Consider the following 19,030-nt stretch of genomic DNA (forward strand, 5'->3'; position numbering starts at 1 on the left):
CAAATATCTAAATTCACATTCCAAATACCTTCCCTAATTGCATCTCTTAAACATATGACAGATATAAAGCGGGTCTCTCCACCGACACCTATTGCTAATTTCTTTACTTCAAAAGGAGTTCAAGTCGGTCCACTTGCCAAACCAACTGCTCATAAGCCCAAATAGGCATCCAAACTAAGCCCAAATCCGAATATAAAATATTATAATTTACCAAATTTTATATCATTCATACTTATGTTTATAAATTTGTCTGTCAAGATTTTGTCTGTTATAGAAAGACAACTGCTATACACCTATCACAACATGCTATATAGAGGGATCATTGTTGTAAACCTACAATAAAATTTATATTGTAAATTTTAATCAAATAAAAAAGTGAGAATTATGTTAAAAATAAGAAAGAAAGTGAAAATAAAATCAACAAAATTAAAAATAGATAGCAGTGTGCTTGCATTATTGCTTTTATACTTATATTATTTTACGTTCTTTTACATGATTAATTATAAAGTTCATAAATATAAAAAGTTCAATTAATTAGTATGAGTTATCTACCTTTCATAAAAAAAGTATGAGTCATCAAATTAAATTAATTAATTTATCATGAGTTGTTAAATTCAAGTAATTAATTTATAAGTTTATGGTGTTCCAAATTCATAGTAGAATATTTAATTAGGAAAATTAGTAGTTTATTGAATTGATATATTTAATTCCACTCATTGAAGATTATTTTATTTAATAAAATATGATTAATAGATTTTTTCATTTAAAATTTAAATATTTTATTGAAATAATATTTTAATTAAGGTCATTTTATTTAATAAATTATAATCAATAGGCTTGCTTATATGAAATAGCTATAATTTACTTAAATTTTATATAATATGCTATTATAGAGAACTAATTTAATAAATATTGTACTTCATAAGTATGACTGATGTTGTTATAAGTGAAAAGCTATTATAGAAGGTTAAAATAAAACATAAAAATTGATTCTACTAGAAAATTAATTGTTATAGTGACATGTCGTTATAGTGAGTGAATATTATATAGAGAGTTGATTGTATAAGCTTTGGAGAAACACTGAAAATATCCAATTGGTGAATAAATAATACATCTCTCTTTGTTCTTCCATCTCTTGTTAATTTCACTTTGTTTTTTATTTTATTTTATTTTATAACACATATGAACATGATTTTCCTCGAAAAACTTTTGGGTAAAATTCATGGTTTGCAAAAAGTAAAAGAAGCTGATAGTAAAGAGAAACAAAAATAGAGCTAAAGAAAGGATTCAAACCTACGTAATAAGGCTACTCCATCCCCAACTAAACCACTCGGATATTCTGACGACACGTTTGGTTAACTAGAATGTAATAGAGGTATAATAGAATAGTTATCCAATAAGAACTAAATAGAACTATAATAAAATGGAATGACTATAAAAATTGTTTGGTTGGTGGAATGAAATAAATACTTAATAGCATTATTGTGTTTAATTTAGATTAATAAGGGTTGTAATAGTATAGGAAAATATGTTCAAATGATAAATATGTGTTTTAATACTTACAAAAATAAGAACTAATAATATAAAATGCTTAACAAAACCATGTAAATATGTTAATTTTTTGTTAAAACATGCCATAAGTTCTTGTAATCTTCAGTAAATTTAAAATTTAGTCCCTATACTTTAATTTTTAGAAATTTAATCCCTTTATTTTTAGATTTCAAAATTCGGCCCAACTATTAACACTATTAAATTATTTTGTTAAATTCAAGTTAATTATAACGTCATTTTTTTTATTTATATTTATGCCAAGTGAGTATTTCTTTTATTTCAAAATGTCATGCCAACAAATTTAACAAAAAGGTAATATTATTAACAATTGAACTTTAAGTTTGAAATCTTAAAAGTAGGGGACTAAATTCCTATAAATAAAAATACATGGACTAAATTTCAAATTTTGAAGAGTATAAGGACCTATGACATACTTTAACGTAATATTTTTGTAAAAATATATTTTAAAAATAATGTCTATTCCTCGCATCTCGTTATCTCCACAATAATGAACTTTAAGGGCACAAAAAAAATCAAGTTTCAAGTTATTAACATGGAAGTTAAACTTCATATCCATAACTAGGTATGATACTAATTGTTAGGCTCGGAATACCAAAAGGAGGGTGAATTGGTATTTTAAAAATCTTTGCAAAACTTTTCTAATCGATAAGGAAATGGAAGAAAAGTTTGGACAATTTAATTTATAGTGGTTCGACTCCAATTGCCTACCTGCTTTACCTTAGTATACATTAACTAAGGATTTTCCCAATTCACTATAAGAATAACTACCTTTCAAGGAAAATGTATGACCTTCATAGTCTCTATATTTTCACAACGGCTAAAATAGAACCTTCTTTTTAATTTTTGTGGTTAAACTAAAACCTTCTAGTTTTTGTGACTTAACTAGAAACTCTTTACAATCCACTTAAAGTTTTATACCTCAAAAACTTTCAGTATACTCTTTATAACAAAGAGAAGATGAACAAGCAAACAATGAACCTCTAATAAGTGTGTGTTTGTAAATTGAAGCTTTAAATTCAAAGATACGAGAGCAAGAAAAGTAAAGAAAATACCAAGAGAAATGAAAAAAAATGAAGAAATGAAATATTTTCTCTTGAACTTTTGATTGGATGTTTCTCTCTTGACTCGTAAAGTGATCTTCATGAGTATTTATGTTAAGGAAGTGATTTGTAGTCATTTATAGTCGTTGGGGATGATTTGGTGTCATTTGGAACATCAATTTGGGCATTAAATGCAGTTGTGAAGCTTTATGTTTTGATAAGTAGCCCTTAGGTATTGATACCTAACTTTAAAGATTATAATCATTGGACTCGTGTGTATTAAAACTTGGGGATATATTTCAATACATCTTGGTTGAGGTATGATGCCTTCAAAGTTGGAGTCTGATACACCTAGTTGCTGAAATGCTCATTGACCTACTATGTATCAAACCTTATAGGGTTAAGTTTCGATACTTATGTGGGTATCGACACTTTCACCTATGACTACTGATACCCTTCAAGTTAGTAACTTACTGACTCTATAAGTTCTATATCGAAACTCAGTTTCAGGCTTGCATAAAATCAATTTTAAGCACCTAAAAAAGGAATTTGGTATTGACTCAAACATTTGGATAAATTAAAACACATTTGAAACATGTTTTTTAGCACATTGCAAGTCCTTAAAATGCTTTGAAAATGTTTATTCACTAAACGGCTTAGTTATAAAATTTATCTTAGATATTGTTATATCAAAAGCTTGAGAAATTACAGCTAACAAAGGTTTTTCAGGCAACATCTCGAGTTGAGGTAGAAAGACCACATTGCCTCAATAAAAATAAAACAAAAACTTAAGGTGCAATTTTTAGGTTCAAGTTGCAGTTTAGCACAATGGTTTTAAGAGGCAAATTTGTATTTCTTTATTTTTCTATCTCTTCCTCACTCTGCTACCTATGAATAGAGGATATCATTTGATATTTTTGGTCGATTCAAACATTTTTTATTAAACCAACTTAACCAACCATAAACTACAAAAATCGACTGATTAGAGCTAAAAAATCTATGTAACTAAACCAACTTTAGGTTTTCTCAATTTTAATAAAAAGTTGCTTTCCCCTACATCCGAATTTGATCTTCCTCCTCAAATTCATTCATTTTCCTATAAAATACCTATAAAAAGCTTATTAAATAAAAAGAATCTAAAAAGTACTAAAATAATTTTAAAAAAACATTGAAAAAAACAAAATTTCATTTTTTAACAACTAATTGTAAAATCAACTAAAAGACTTAGAACTAGCTAAAACTTCTTAGAAACAATGCAAGTGTGAGTGAATTAGGGCCTAAAATGCGTAACAAATATTCACTCGTCTGTCATATGTCAACTAATGTTTTAATTTGAATTGAAGTTACAATAAGACAACCTAGTAGGATAAATAAAAGTAATGCATGCTTGAAGCATGGTAGCTTAATTGGTCCTAAAGAATAAAATAAAATAATTGTAAAGTAATAATAAATCAAGATGATCATATAGTGAAGGCGGGTGCTCTAGAAGAGACCCCAGACATACCTAATCAATAGAATTCTAAAAGAGATTCAAGCACCTAAAAATGAAAATGTTTCAATAAATCATGTCTTTACAAGTAAATATGTAATCAAAATGAAAATATCGTTAAGAATGTTTTTACATATAATATTATTGTTGAAATAATGAAAAGAAACTAAAATATTGAATAAATTTGTTGAGAAATATAGACATAGAATAGATTGGCCAAAAATGAAAAGGTGCAAATCAAATTGAATTAAATTCACTTCCAAATTGTGAAGTTTCTACACTACAGTCCAAACATCTAAAGGTGTAAAGCGAGTGGAATACAAATTAGCAGTCTCACAAAAACAAAATAAGAAAAATGAAGTTTTAATATATATATATATATATATATATATATATATAAACTATGACTTGTAATATTAATAGTTTTCACAAAGTCCTAGCATTGATTACGAAAAAATATAATGCACTTTTGTGGTGGATGCAATAATCTTTAGATATTTTATTAATTTGGAAGTTTATGAAAATTTTGGCATCATCTAACGATTATTGTTGTTCTGACTTTTTATATGAACCACTATATAATGAAATTCATATTAAATTTAGAATACTAGAAGCATATAGAATTTTTTTGGAAATTGTTTAATACATTTGTGTAAATATTTATATTAAGTGAAAATATTTGAATATTTTTTTAACACCCCAAAATATATAGGGTTAGAAACATTAAATTTAGCAAGAAATGAGTCCTAGTCTTAATGGTTAAGAGCTTAGCATACTCCCTAGAGATCCTAGGTTTAATTTTCTTTCTTCAACAACGAAAGAACCAAGTCCAACTAAGATATATATTAGTTTTGGTGAAAAAAAAAAACAAGTATGAGAAGTAGCCCAAATGGTATAGCATCTAATGCTTTTTAATACCTAGGTTCTAGTCATGCCACTCTCCTTTCCCAATTTTTTTTTTGGCTGGCAAGAAAGGTTATTTACCCAATTAGCCCTTTAAAATTTGAAAGCCCTAACTATTTAATCCTATTTCTAAATCCAAATAGAACTTTAGCTTTCCTTTTCCCAATTGAACAAAGATTTCACTTTATTTTTCCTTATTTCTTCCCCTCAATAGTTTTCAAACTATTTGTAGTGAATTAAATTATGCAATTAGGTCCCCTGAAAATAGGAAATATGCTAGAATTAAGGATTGATTGATTTATTCATGTATTTATTTATGTTTATGAATATTTGCATGAATCATGAATAAATTATGTTATTATTGTATCTATACTTGCAAATATATGTACGACATGCCCTATAATACTATTAATCTAAACACCTGAAAAAACATGACTTTGTTACTGAGTTGCCATGAGAGTAGTACATTAAATACTATTATGTTTTAATTGGATTCAATATGTCATATTTCATTGCATGGGTTGGGACGATATGTACGGAGGAAGATCAGGCAGTTTATCTGCATGAAAAATGGCAGTGCAAGTCACAGCCATGCGACAGTTCTTATTTGCAAATTGTTGTGTATCCACAGCCAAAGGCAGATTCCATCTGCAGGTACTGCTGTGTCTCTACAACCAAAGATTGGTCCCAACGGCGGGGTTTATGTTGTAAAATCTACAATCAAAAAGCAGGTTTCATCTGCAGGACTTTCGTTGTGAACCCACAACCAAAGGCGGATTCCAACCATGAGGACTTGTTGTGTGTCCACAGTCAAATGGTAGTTATTATCTGTATACTAGTAGTGGTTTATCCACATCCCAGTGTGTTGAAGAAAGGGAGTTCTAAGGAACTCCCATTATGGTGTGTAGTGGTAGGGTAGGATTTATTCTATTTAAACCCGGAACTATATGACATCATTTAAATCATGTACATGTAAATCTGGAAATTTATGTTATGATATGTATGCGTGAATATATATATATGCATATATATGTGTATATTGTGGGCAATTTTGAAAATTCATTATTCTGAAATCTAAATAAAGAGTTTTGTGATATAATTGTTGGTTAAACTGGAAAATTGATACTTTGAAATGTTGTCTAATTATGATTATTTGATGTTATATTATTTAATATGTCTTACCTACGGTCTGTATTGATTTTATTGTAAATGAACTTACATTGAGCATCATAGCTCACTCCTCCTTAAAATTTTATCCTCATAGGTAGCCCACCATGTTAGGACGCGAGCACGATATTCAGAGGGTCATGGCACAACCTATTTTATTTCCAATTTATTAAGGTTTAATCTTTTGACTTATTTTATTATTTGAGGACTGTAATATTTTATTTGAACTATGGCATGAGATTTAGGATTTAGGTTTGCTTTATTTTGCATGACATTTTATTTGAACTTTTAATATATTATGCTATGAGTATTATTTAGTATGCATGAACCCCCTATTTTTATTAAAAACATAAGTAAATATCATCTATTTCGTTGCTAGATATTAATTAAAACTTTAAGGAATTATAAACTAGAATTTAACTAGGTTTTCTACTAAGTTAAACAAAAGTTTTAAAACAATTGTTTTCGAAAACTCCGATAACCCTACCAAGCCATTTCAGTGGTTAATTTAATCTTTCAAATTCGAGTCTAAAGTCCAAGTCGGGGTGGGGAGGTTATCTATGTGGTAAATTCGACTCAATGAATAATAATTGAAGGAATACTATAAAATGATCCAACATGATCATATGTATTTTTATAGAAGGATCATGAACATAATTTGTTATATATGATTAATGTTGAAATTCTGAAGAGATTACAAAATAGTAAATTATTTAAAGATGGATTTGAGATAAAGGACCTTAGAAAAATATAGTTTTATCTCGAGTTGTAGATCAATCACTTAACATAAAAAGTTTTCAGAGATAAATTGACATATACTAAAAGTGCCTTAAAGAGATCCAACATGATTAACTCACATCCATTGAATACTCTAATGGTTGTAAGATCATTAGATATTAATAAAGATAATTTATCGTCTTCAAGAGAATGATAAAGAAATCACTGGTCTAAAAGTAACATATCTTAATTGGTTTACAAGTATCATATCATAGTGTTATAGAAGCATTGATGTATCTTGGTAATAACATGCATTCTATTCAATGTGTGACCTATCTTTAGATTTTTTAAAATCCTCAGTAGTTTACAAAGATAACACTATATGCATAACTTAGTTGAAAGGATCATATATAGTAAAGAAGACCGATCAAAATATATTTCCCAAAACTCTTTCTCATTCATGAGTTTCAAAAGAATTGTGACATAAATTTTAGCAAATCCATTCAAGTAATTATTTGAAGAGCTAGTATTCAATATTGAAACAAGTAAACTTTAAGATATTATGTGATGTTGTCATGAAGGGTAAATACGAGTTGTACTCTTTTTTTCTTAACTAAGGTTTTGTCTCTGTGGATTTTCCTAGTAAAGTTTTTAATTAAGCAACATGTTATGTGTATTAAAGATATGTGTAATCTTTTTACTTCATTGAGAATTTCTTTTCTCGTAGAATTTTATTTATTTTAGTAAGATTTTAATGAAGCACACTATTTATTAATGGAAATGTTATAAATATATTTTTTATAAAGTGGATGCCCATTAAGATAAGAAATTTGATATACTTTAGAGAAATATTGTAAATATACAATTGATAAATACATATTTCTCTCTTTATTCTCTAATCTTGTTCTTTTACTTTCGATGATCTTTATTTTATAATAAAGAAATATTTTTTAACTTAGGCCTTGTTTGATAAACTTTTGGAAAAAATTAAATCCATTGAAAATTAATAATTTTATTTATTTTAATTTTTACACATGTTTGATAATCTAAAATAAAAACAATCGATAGAATTTAATCTATAAAAAAAGTGGAAAATGATAAGCAAATAAGAACTACTTAATGGAGAATATTTTCAATTACTTCAATTTTAGTTTATTTATTTTAAGATCATATTATCTTAAAAATATTTTATGCTTAAAATTTGATTTTTGTTTAGAATAAGATGAAATGTTTAAAAGTTAAAGATAAAATATAAAATATATATTTCTATAATTTAAATACTTATTAAACAATAATAAACTTTAAGTACTTTATCAAATAAATTTTATAACTTAAGTTTAATATTTAAATTTTTTAACATTATTTTCAAATTTTTTTAGCAGTTGTTAGTGGATTAACTTGTCTTTTAATCAATTCTATGCATCACACCAAACTGAACTAACTTCGTAAAAAATATTATTGATCCCATCCACTGGGCTAATTTAGTCGGCTTTTTGGATCAGAGAAATATATTAATTTTTATTTGTGGTCTTAAATGGAAGGTGCGTGGAACCAGTGTTCAAATTAAAGCTAACCCTACATTCTTCAACCAATGCTAATCTTTCTCATTATGATGCACTGCTTCAAAGTTCAGCTTTCGCCTTAACAAACACACTTTCAGCTAACCATTTAACTCACCAAACAGTTGTGCCAATTTTAATGGACTTGTTTTAATAATAAGGTAATGGACTATTTATTCACACCTGAAATGTAAATATATCATATTTAAAAATGTTTCAACAAAAATATTAAATCCAATAAAATAGTCTTTAATAAAATTTTAAAATTATATATCGTATAAAACTCAAATGTATAGCATATCCTACATAGGCTTAACTCAGAATCCAGTACGAAAATCACCTATATGCAACACTATATAGGCAGCCCCTTGACACGAAACACTATGAACCTATACTGCAAGTGAATGCTAGCAACGATTCGGGTACCGACTGCAATGCTATGCGATAATCAATTTTGTATAATTCGGCCCATCAAACTCGAGGGCTGCTAATGATCATCTAAGAACCAGACAAGAGCTATGACTGCAATTCCATATGATAGTCAATGTATGAAAATCGACCCTTCAAACTCGAGGGCTTTAATGGTCTACAAGTGAACTGAACACGAGCAACGAATGTAATACTATACGATAATCGATATGTGAAAATCGGCCCTTCAAACTCGAGGGCTTCAAATGATCTACAAGTGAAGCGACTATATATGGTCTTTAAATCAATAAACAAATAACGAATGCCTGACTCTACTCAAATAACCCATAAATTTGCCTCCCAAGGGCATCCCGCAATTTCTAATGACTCAATGGTGTCATAGATGCCGCTTTGTACTCGGAAAAACTCCGAGCACTTGTACTACTATCTTGCACATAGAACATTAAGCAGCACATGACATAACATGAGATCGACGAAGTACTGGTGGCCAATCTCACCATCTCTCCACTTCATCTTTAGGGGAGCCCTCCCATAATGAACACCATCATTGCACCTGTTATCGAAATGCCATGAAAATGTCATATCGAAGTTATCGATGACACTAGAAACCAGCCCGGCTCGTCTCAATTTCTCTAAAAATACTCCATTGAATGCCTCCATCTTATTAGGATTAAATGCCAGTAATCTCGCATACCCACCGGTTGCGATCGTGGACCGGAAAATGATTGGTGGCACTACTAACCCTCTCCGCCTCACCGATTCCATAATGTCTTTCCAGAATGATGCTGCATACTCTGCCCCACGAGAAAATGCTCGAATATTCGACCAGTGAACACCATCATGCAAGCCAGAGTTCATGATGATAGTATCCGGGACTGAATCCTCCGAGAAGTACTTCTTTAATAAATTCCGGAACCCTTCATCTTTCAAAGAATCCAAACCTAAATAATTCTGTGTTCCATTCCAATGACCATTGAAAATGCTAGTGATCCGAACCATCTGAGACCGATCTTTCGGGTTCGAAAAGTTCATATCAAACCTTCTCGGTACCGATTTGATCTCGGGCAACCCTAACACAAAATTAAGCATATTCCTAATGGTATCCACATGATTGGAATCACCCCAGAAGAAAATCCACCTATTCTTCAAACAATCCCAACCGGAATCAACCGTAAACAACCGGAACGAACAATGGCTCGAATACACCCATCCATTACTCTCTAAAACCCCTAAGGAACCATTGCACCACGGATTCCGACATGGAAAATCCGGTGCCAGGCATCGATACCGACCGTCGTTACTAATCCGACAACCATCATTCTTACCATGTCTAGTCCATCTACCAGACCAAACATCTCTATTGAAATCAGATTTTTGACAAATTTGCAACTCAGGCAATTGAGTTTTAGTCCTAAAGAACCTAATCTTCATATGGCGCAATTGTTTATCATATGCAAATCTTGCAGGTGAAAATTTAAGACCTTGGAAATGTCTAAAAAGCAAAATAATAGTGAGATTATAGTCACCGGCAAAATCAGGATGAACTTGAAGTGAAACTGAGTAAGTACCATTCCCAAAATCTTTCACCAAAGGCCTTGATTTCCATGAATCTCCTGAAAGATCAAATTCAAAGTAATCCCCACCTAAACAACGACCATTCCCAGATTCATCCACTGCTTGAAACATGAAATAATGGATTTCACCAGCTGATAACTCCACTAAATCATCCTTATCCAAGCCAGGAATCTTGATTTCCACTGTTTTAGAGTCCTTACATGGCTCCCCTCCTTCAGCCAGCCACCTACTCAACAGATTTGCAGTGAAGTTGTTCTCAAGCTCAGCTGAAACCCAGTTCAAGCTTGATTTTTTGGTTTCAAGGGAAGAATTAACATTCAAAAAGGGGAAATGGGTGGTGTTTAAAGTTGGATTTAAGGTAATATTTCGAAGAGAATGTGAAAAATTTTGGTGGGTTTGATTGATATTAGCAAAGGAGTTAACTTTCAAGGTGATGTAATCTTGTTTAAACTGCCACGATTGGACGAAGGTTTTGATGGTGCAGCCATCTATGCTCCAAACCACCACCATACCAACCAGAACCAAAGCTGTTAACAAACCAAGACGCCATTGATGAACTGGAACAAAGCTCCCTCCTTTCTCCGGCATCTTTAGAGAAAAAAAACAAACAAAAGAAACCCTTTTTTCTTTTCACCACCAAGGAAGAACGATGAAATCTGTTTTTTTTTTATTCAAAAAAAGACAACCAAGAAAGACTATAATTTGACGACAAAGCACATTCCAATAAAAGTTTTGATTTTATCAATGAAAATAAATTGGAAAAAAACGAGGGAAACAACTGTAAATTTGTAATTTTCTTACCGAATATGCTCCAAAATAGATGGCTTATGAAATCAAAGAAAATTCTTCCCTTGTTTCTGTTTGAAGTGTATACGGGTATATATAGTATTAACTCGTTTATATTATAAAATTAGCGTCCTACATTAACAATAACTTTTAAGACCAGTTTGGTTTTATTAGGATTCTCCCATGTCATGGTGAAAAAAAAAACCTTTTTATAAAAATATATATTGATTTATACCATTATAATTAAATTTAATATAATAAGTTAAGTTGATATAATTCAATTTAAATTAAATTTATAAAATAACTTTAAAAAGGATTTTAGTCTTTTAAACCTCAATAAATAAGTACTAAAATATAATTATTCTTTGAAAAATAGTTTTCATTTAGTGTATCAATTTGTATCTATGTTACATATAAATTGGTTGATTGAGTTAGTATCACAAGTTAACTTAACACTAATTTAGTTGTAAAATCATTTAAATACTTTGATTTAAATGAAATTTTTTCATTTAGGCCCTTTATAATTTATTAACTTTTAAATTAGTAATGGTAAAATTATACTTTGGCTTCCAAAAATAATAAAAATTTGATTGAATCCTTTAAATATTATAAAGATATAAACTATTAAAATTATAAAGATATAAATTATTAAAATTATACTTTGCCACTGATAATTAATATTATTATAAAAGTACTTTTAAGTTTTAATATTTTTATAATATTTCAAATAAAAAATAAGAAAAAATTGATTTGAGAATCAATCACAATGCTAATAAATTCAAATAGAAATCTCCTACTACTACACTAATAATCATTTGTTGAAATAATTTTATAAGTATATTTTTAATATTTTTAATAGTTGTAGTTTAAGAATTAACAGCATACACTACTTGAAAAAGGAATTAAAAAATAAAAATAAGATTATAGTTTTTATAAATTATTGATGATAAAACATATCATTTTCCATTAAAATATGTCAAACATTTCTTAGGAAATAAACATAAGTTATTACTGCTTTTTATAGTCAATATTAAGAGTGAGTTTTTTATACATGATATATAAAAATTTCAATTTTCATAATTGATGTAAAAATTTCAAAATTTCAAGTATGTTTGTATATATTTAAAATATATATTTAAGTTCTATTTTTTTAAATTTCATGAAAAACATATTTTTTAACGTGAAAATAATTTTCATTTCAAAAGTTGTTTTTTTCTTTCTGAAAATAATCTTTAAAGAAAATTTACGAAAGAGAAATACCGGAAAAGCAAATCTTAATGAAATCAACTGAATTTTCAGAAAGGGATGATAAATTTTGCATGTTGCCGATAATACCCTTATCATTAACAGGAATGACAGCGAGGTACATAATCTAGAAGCGCCCAATACGGCACCGACACGGGAAAGAGACAGGGTTGGGAATGGCGTCGGTGTGTGGGGTAGGGGATGGGCACTAATGTCAATTCACAATGTTATTAAATATTGTTGGCAGAATTTTTATTTTCCTAAGTGAAAAAATGCTGACATGATGTGTTGGGACATACAAAAAGGACAAAAGGGCTGTCTTTCCACAACAGTATCTAAGGGAATGGTTGCATGTTCCATCATTTTGTAGGTCATCATTAGAGAGAGAGAGAGAGATTTAAAGTAGTAAATTAAATTATATAAAATTAATGTGGATATGGATTTAGGGTAAATAACCTATTAGTCATTAAATCAGGGATAATTTTTTATTTTAGTCATTTAACTAAAAATAATTATAATCTGGTCATTGAATTATTCAAAAGTTTTTATTTAAGTCACCGACCTATCAATTTTCTTTTCTAAAAAAAATAAAGTGTTGCCAGCGAGCTCCAAGTGACGATTTGATAATTGGTACCATGGATCAATACCCATTGACAAATAGAAGAACATACCTTAGATCCAAGTAGATTTGACAGTCAATACTAGAGACCAGAGAAAAAAACTATTTAAACTTTGATTCATAGATCTGAGATGTCCAAAGTTGTTTCATAAAAAAATTAAACTGTAGAAGAGAAAGGGAAAGAGAGCTTTTGATTGGTACAGGCAATGCGAACAGAGAAAGCCATATAACATCGATTTTAACAGCTTAATGACTTAAATGAAAACTTTTGAATAATTTGATGATCAAATTGTGACCTTTTTAATTACTTGACCAAAATAAAAACTAATCTATAATTTAGTGACTAATAGTATAATTTACTTTTTTTCTAAAATGATTAAATCTACAAAGTATAATTTATATGTGATGATTGATGAATGAAGTTATCAAATATATAATTAATATATTTGAATACAATAGCATCCACTATTATAATACATAATCATTTAATAAAAAATATGTGAATATATATTTATTTAAGTATGAAAATAATAAAAATAAGATTCAATTATAGGGTTATTCAAATTTAGAAGATTTTTTATTTATATATTTAAATTTTGTGATGAAGGAAAATAGGGATGGATATTTTTAAAAGAAAGAAAATTATGGCCACCTTTGGGTTGGGGGATCTTGTACATTTTCATTCAAACTTTATATAAGAATACCATTTTATATTTGTTAGAATGTCTTAAGATGAAGAAATGTATTCTCCAAAAAAGTGAAGAAATGTGCTAAATATTTTTAGAAACTATCATATAATTATTAAATAAAGTATTTAAAGGATATAATTTTGATTAGGCAACAAGCAGGCAAAACATTGTTATGATGTAATCTTAGCTTAATACTTTTCCTTTTTCACAAAAAGAAAAGGCAGAAAAGAAAATTAGGGTGGCCACAATGAAATTTTGAATTTTTAAAAGGTCAAGATAAAAATTTGGGGTGCAAAGCTCCTTCGCTACTCCACTCGGATTCACCTATACAATAAGCTAACTAGGGATTTTAAAAAAATAATATTAGTAATTTTATCTCACGTGTATACGTGTAAAAATCACATTTAGAATATAAATAAGTATTTGAAAATAATATTTAATAAATAATAAAACACAATATTTAAAATTAATAATAACATATGCAATATGTAAAAATTAAAATTAAAAAATAGTTTAAATATGAAAGGTTATTTTAATAATTTCCTTGGTTGAGTTGGTGTTAAGTTGATTCATAAATCAACTCCATCACGCACTGAATAATAGTAAATATAAATATACAAATAATGTAGGTGAAACATTTTGTATAATAGAACTAAAATGTTTAGAAATATTAAAATAAATATTTGGTTAGAGTGGTGATAAGCAAAAATTTATAAATTTTGGGCATATAAATCTCAATATTTACAATATTTATTAGTTTTAAAAAAATAACAAAATCATTATAATAATATAATTTATTTTAAAATATTCTTTAATTAATTTAATATCCAATTAATTCATGACATCAACTCAATAAAAAATTTAAATAATAATATAAATTACTTATTTTTCTTTGTAACATAAATATAGCTTGTATAATAAAGTAGATCAACCTCAGAATTATTTAACAAAATGAACGGTTTAATTTTAAACAAAAACGTATTGAGAGGTGTCTCCAAAGACGCCATGTGGGAGAGGCTTCTTCCACCAAACGCGCTATGAGCAAAATGACGTTTTTGTTGGCCATAGTCTCCACTCTCCAATCATAATGCTCACATTTATAAAATTAATAATATCATAATGTGTCCCTAAATTTATTAAATTTATCAGTATGGTCCCTTTATTTTAAAATTATATTTAAAAATAGTATGGCACTTTTAAAATTAAAATATATATTATTTTCTTATTTTATTTTTTAGAAAAGTGATTCTCAATATTTTTAAAAATATTATATTATTCTTTTCTAAAATATTAAAATATATGAATTGTATTGGTCTTGCATTTGTTTATGGGTTAATATTTGATATATTAGTAGTATATTTTTTTATTCTACGAGTAGCTTTAAAAATTATCATGTGTCTTTTTTTCAATTATTTATTTTAATATTATACTATATTCTCATAAGACACTTGTTAACTCTTAACCCAATTTGTAGAGTTTAAAAATTTCACTCAAGACACCAAATAATTTTCCTTTTTTATTATTGAAAACTTCAATCTTAAAAGTAATTTGTATGTTTCATTTAAAATGATAATATAATAATTTAAAAAGTAAATTTTAAATTTTCTTATTTAAACATAATTTTATTTCAGTATTTTAAATTTCAAATTCTTATAATAACTTTAATTTAGAAATAAAATATTTTTAAAAATATAGTTTAATAGTTTTAATTTTAAGGTTTAAGTCAAGATTAAATTTGAATTATATATGTGTATATGTTATTATTATTTAGTTTATTATTTATAAATTATTAATGCCAAAATAAAAGTTAAAAATTAAAAACTTATTTAATCAGTTAAGTTTTTTATTATAATATTAATAGATTAAAGGGATCAGCAATATTTTATTGTTATTAATAATGTGGTTGAGATGTCACATGGTCATTGGATGCTGTAAAGATATTTTAATGCTTTAATATGGTTGTGTGTACTGTTTCATGTGTCTTGTCATTTTGCTTTGATGTGATTGCTATCTTTATGATTAAGGTTTAAAGGTTATCACTACCAAATTAATTTTGCATTGTCATTTTCTTATTTTGTCACATGCATATCTAGCATGTGGATCTTCATCCAACATGTTGAAGAGGCAATCCTTGAATTTTGCAGGCTAGATTTACGTGCATTATATTTTACTTCATGTTTATATACAACCATGAGTTTGAGCATGTAAAATTGTTAATAAATGCAAGGTTATAATTATTTGTGCGATTAATTTTACCAGTGGAAAAATTCTTCTGATAGATGTAATTAAGAGGATAAAAAATTATAAGCAAAGTAGGTTTTAGCATTTTACTAACAAGCAAGCAAATGAGAATACAAGATGGAGAGAAATTACCTTATTTGTACAAAACCTGAACCAGGAACACAAAGCTTTCTCTTGAATACAACGTTCTCATAGAACTCTTTTTTTTTTCTCTTTAATTGATTAGGGTTATAATTACCCTTTAAATAGGCTAAGATTAGAGGACCAATATGACTAGAATTTCACTAGAGTAATCATAGTTTGACAGGAAGAAAGAGTCCTACTTAACTATTAAAAAAATGCGGCTGCGTTACTTAGGAAATACGTCGTATCATCGTGACGTCGCATGCCTCCTTGTCGCGACGTTGTCCTTGCTTTGGTTTTGGTTCTGTCAAGTGCCTGCAAAGTGTCCGAAAATGCGAGGCACACTCCACAAATCTCCACATTGACTTGTATTTAACATGCCTTATTTGCCAAGCCTCGTATGGGCCTAACTCGATCTTTACAAGATATTGACCAAGTCCAAGCAGTGCTCAAACTTGGAAACTGAAAGATACTTAGTCATCATATAAGTTGGATTATCCTCTGTGTTAATCTTTTGAATTTGAACATCCGCTTTTGCAACCACCTCTCGAACGAAGTGATACCTAATGTCTATGTGCTTCGTCCTCTTGTGATGCATATAATCCTTAGTGAGATGTATAGCATTTTGACTATCACAATATATGACAATTGCTTCTTCTTCATTAACCAACTCCCTGAATAGACCTTTCAACCAAATGGCTTCCTTCACAGCCTCTATGATTGCCATATATTTTGCTTCCGTAGTTGATAATGCCACGGCCGCCTGTAGCGTAGCCTTCCAACTAATAACATAGTTGTCGAAAGTAAACAGATAACCTATGAGAGATCTCATTTGGTTTAAATCTCTTGCATAATCTGAGTCTACATAACCAGCTAGACCTTTTGAATTTCTCTCGAACTTAAAACAAGTATTAGATATGCCCCTTAAATACCTGAGAATCCACTTAATTACCTGCTAGTGTAACTTGTTGGGTCTAGCCATGTATCTACTTACAGTCCTAACAACATGTGAAATATCGGGACAAGTGCAGACCCTTGCGTACATCAAGCTATCGATTGTATTGGAGTAGGGAACCTTAGACATGTACTTTTCTTCGTCCACGGTCTGTGGCGACTTTGAAACCGAAAGTCTGAAGTGTGAAACTAATGGAGTACTAACTAACTTTGAATTTTGTATTGCAAATTGCTCAAGGATCTTTTCGGTGTACCTCTGCTGTGACAATAACTTCCCGGAGCGTCTATCTCTGGAAATTTCCATTCCTAATATTTTCTTGGCTGCACCAAGATCCTTCATATCGAACTTAGAGTTAAGCATGGTTTTTAACCGATCAATTTCAGATGAATCCTTAGCAACAATCAATATAAAGTAACAAATATAAAAACGATCCATCATTTAAGCGATGCAAATGCACACAATTGTCATACTTACTTCGAACAAAACCAATGCTTAACATGAAAGAATCAAATTTCTTATACCACCACTGCCAAGGAGACTACTTTAGGCCATAAAATGCTTAACAATGATTTTAGTAAAAGACAAACATGATCCTCCTTGCCTTCAAACTGCTGCATATAAATATCCTATTCCAGATCACCGTGAAGGAATGTAGTTTTTACATCTAACTGCTCTAACTCAAGGTTGTATAATGCAATAAGGGCAAGTAATGCCCGAATGGACGTATGTTTTGTTGGAAAAAATACGATTTAAAAAATGGTTTCTTGCACAATGAAAAATTAAAATTTTGAAAATCGACCTAGTTTGTAATATTTATAGCAATAAAACTTAACCGAATTCGTACCTGTGTTTTTGGATAAGATGATCCTTGATGTTTTCCAGCTTTCAACCAAATGATCTTTTCTACTATTCTCGTACCATGAACTACTTCGACCGTGGGCTTGAACCAATTGAATTGAAACACAGAATTAAAAAAAAGTTCTCTCCTTTTGGGGTGAAAATGAAAAATCTCTCTTCTTTAATAGAAACTAGTAAAATTGTTATTCCGAAAAAATATATGTAATAGTTGAGAATAAATTCTCTCTATTTTTTGGCATAATAACAATCTCTCAAAGTTGTGTTAATAGCTTTACCAAGTGTCATATATTTATAGGAAGAGAAGGTAGAACCATTGTAGAGTTGTAGAGGTTTGTTTTAAATAGAAAAATAATATCCTACTTAGATTAGGAAAGGGGTGAACCAACAAGACCTTTGACAAGCTAACTCCTTACCACTTGAACCAACAAGCTCACCCAATAGGGATAAGGCTTGGATAATAAAAAACCAAAATTTGCTAAAAGTAGGACTTGAACCCAAGACCTCTCAGACACACCCAAAACACTTAACCACTGAAGCAGATACACATTTGTCAAGATTTCACAAAAACAAACTTAAATTATTCAGGATGTTACAACTTTACCCCCTTAAAAAAATTTTGGCCTTAAAATTTACTTGATTCGAACAGATGAAGATACTGCTGACGCATCGAATCATAAGATTCCCACGCGGCTTCCTCAGAACCATGATTCTGCCACAGAACCATAACCAATGGTATGGACTTCCTCCTCAGAACCTTAACTTCTCGATCAAAAATTTGAACCGGCTCCTCTTCAAAAGTCCAATCTGGTCTAACTTCGATCTCCTCAACAAAGACAATGTGAGATGGATCAGACCAATACTGCCTCAACATCGAGACGTGAAACACATCGTGGATACGATCTAACTCTAAAGGTAACTTTAACTGATAAGCAATCGGTCCCGCACACTTCAAAATCTGATACGGCCCAATGAACCTGGGGCTCAACTTGCTAGTACGACCGAAACTCAGAACTTTCTTCCACAGAGATGCCTTAAGAAAAATGAAGTCACCCACAGAGTACTC

At 29.3% G+C, this 19,030-nt stretch overlaps 1 protein-coding gene across 1 annotated transcript; it reads right to left on the bottom strand.

Annotated features, from left to right (window-relative positions):
- Positions 1 to 8,966: 8,966 nt before the first annotated feature.
- LOC105798597 (uncharacterized) lies at positions 8,967 to 11,366 on the bottom strand. Its single transcript, XM_012628720.2, has 2 exons — positions 11,253 to 11,366; positions 8,967 to 11,107 (listed from the first exon to the last, which is right to left on the bottom strand). Exon 2 carries the CDS (start codon positions 11,037 to 11,039, stop codon positions 9,300 to 9,302), a length of 1,740 nt encoding a protein of 579 aa, XP_012484174.1. The 5' UTR covers positions 11,040 to 11,107; positions 11,253 to 11,366; the 3' UTR covers positions 8,967 to 9,299.
- Positions 11,367 to 19,030: the final 7,664 nt, after the last annotated feature.

The sequence above is a fragment of the Gossypium raimondii genome, chromosome 9 (assembly GCF_025698545.1).
Source record: "Gossypium raimondii isolate GPD5lz chromosome 9, ASM2569854v1, whole genome shotgun sequence".
NCBI lineage: Eukaryota > Viridiplantae > Streptophyta > Magnoliopsida > Malvales > Malvaceae > Gossypium > Gossypium raimondii.

What these genes read in the sequence shown, in the direction of transcription:
- LOC105798597 (XM_012628720.2), bottom strand. Translation starts at nt 11,039, where the DNA reads ATGCCGGAGAAAGGAGGGAGCTTTGTTCCAGTTCATCAATGGCGTCTT.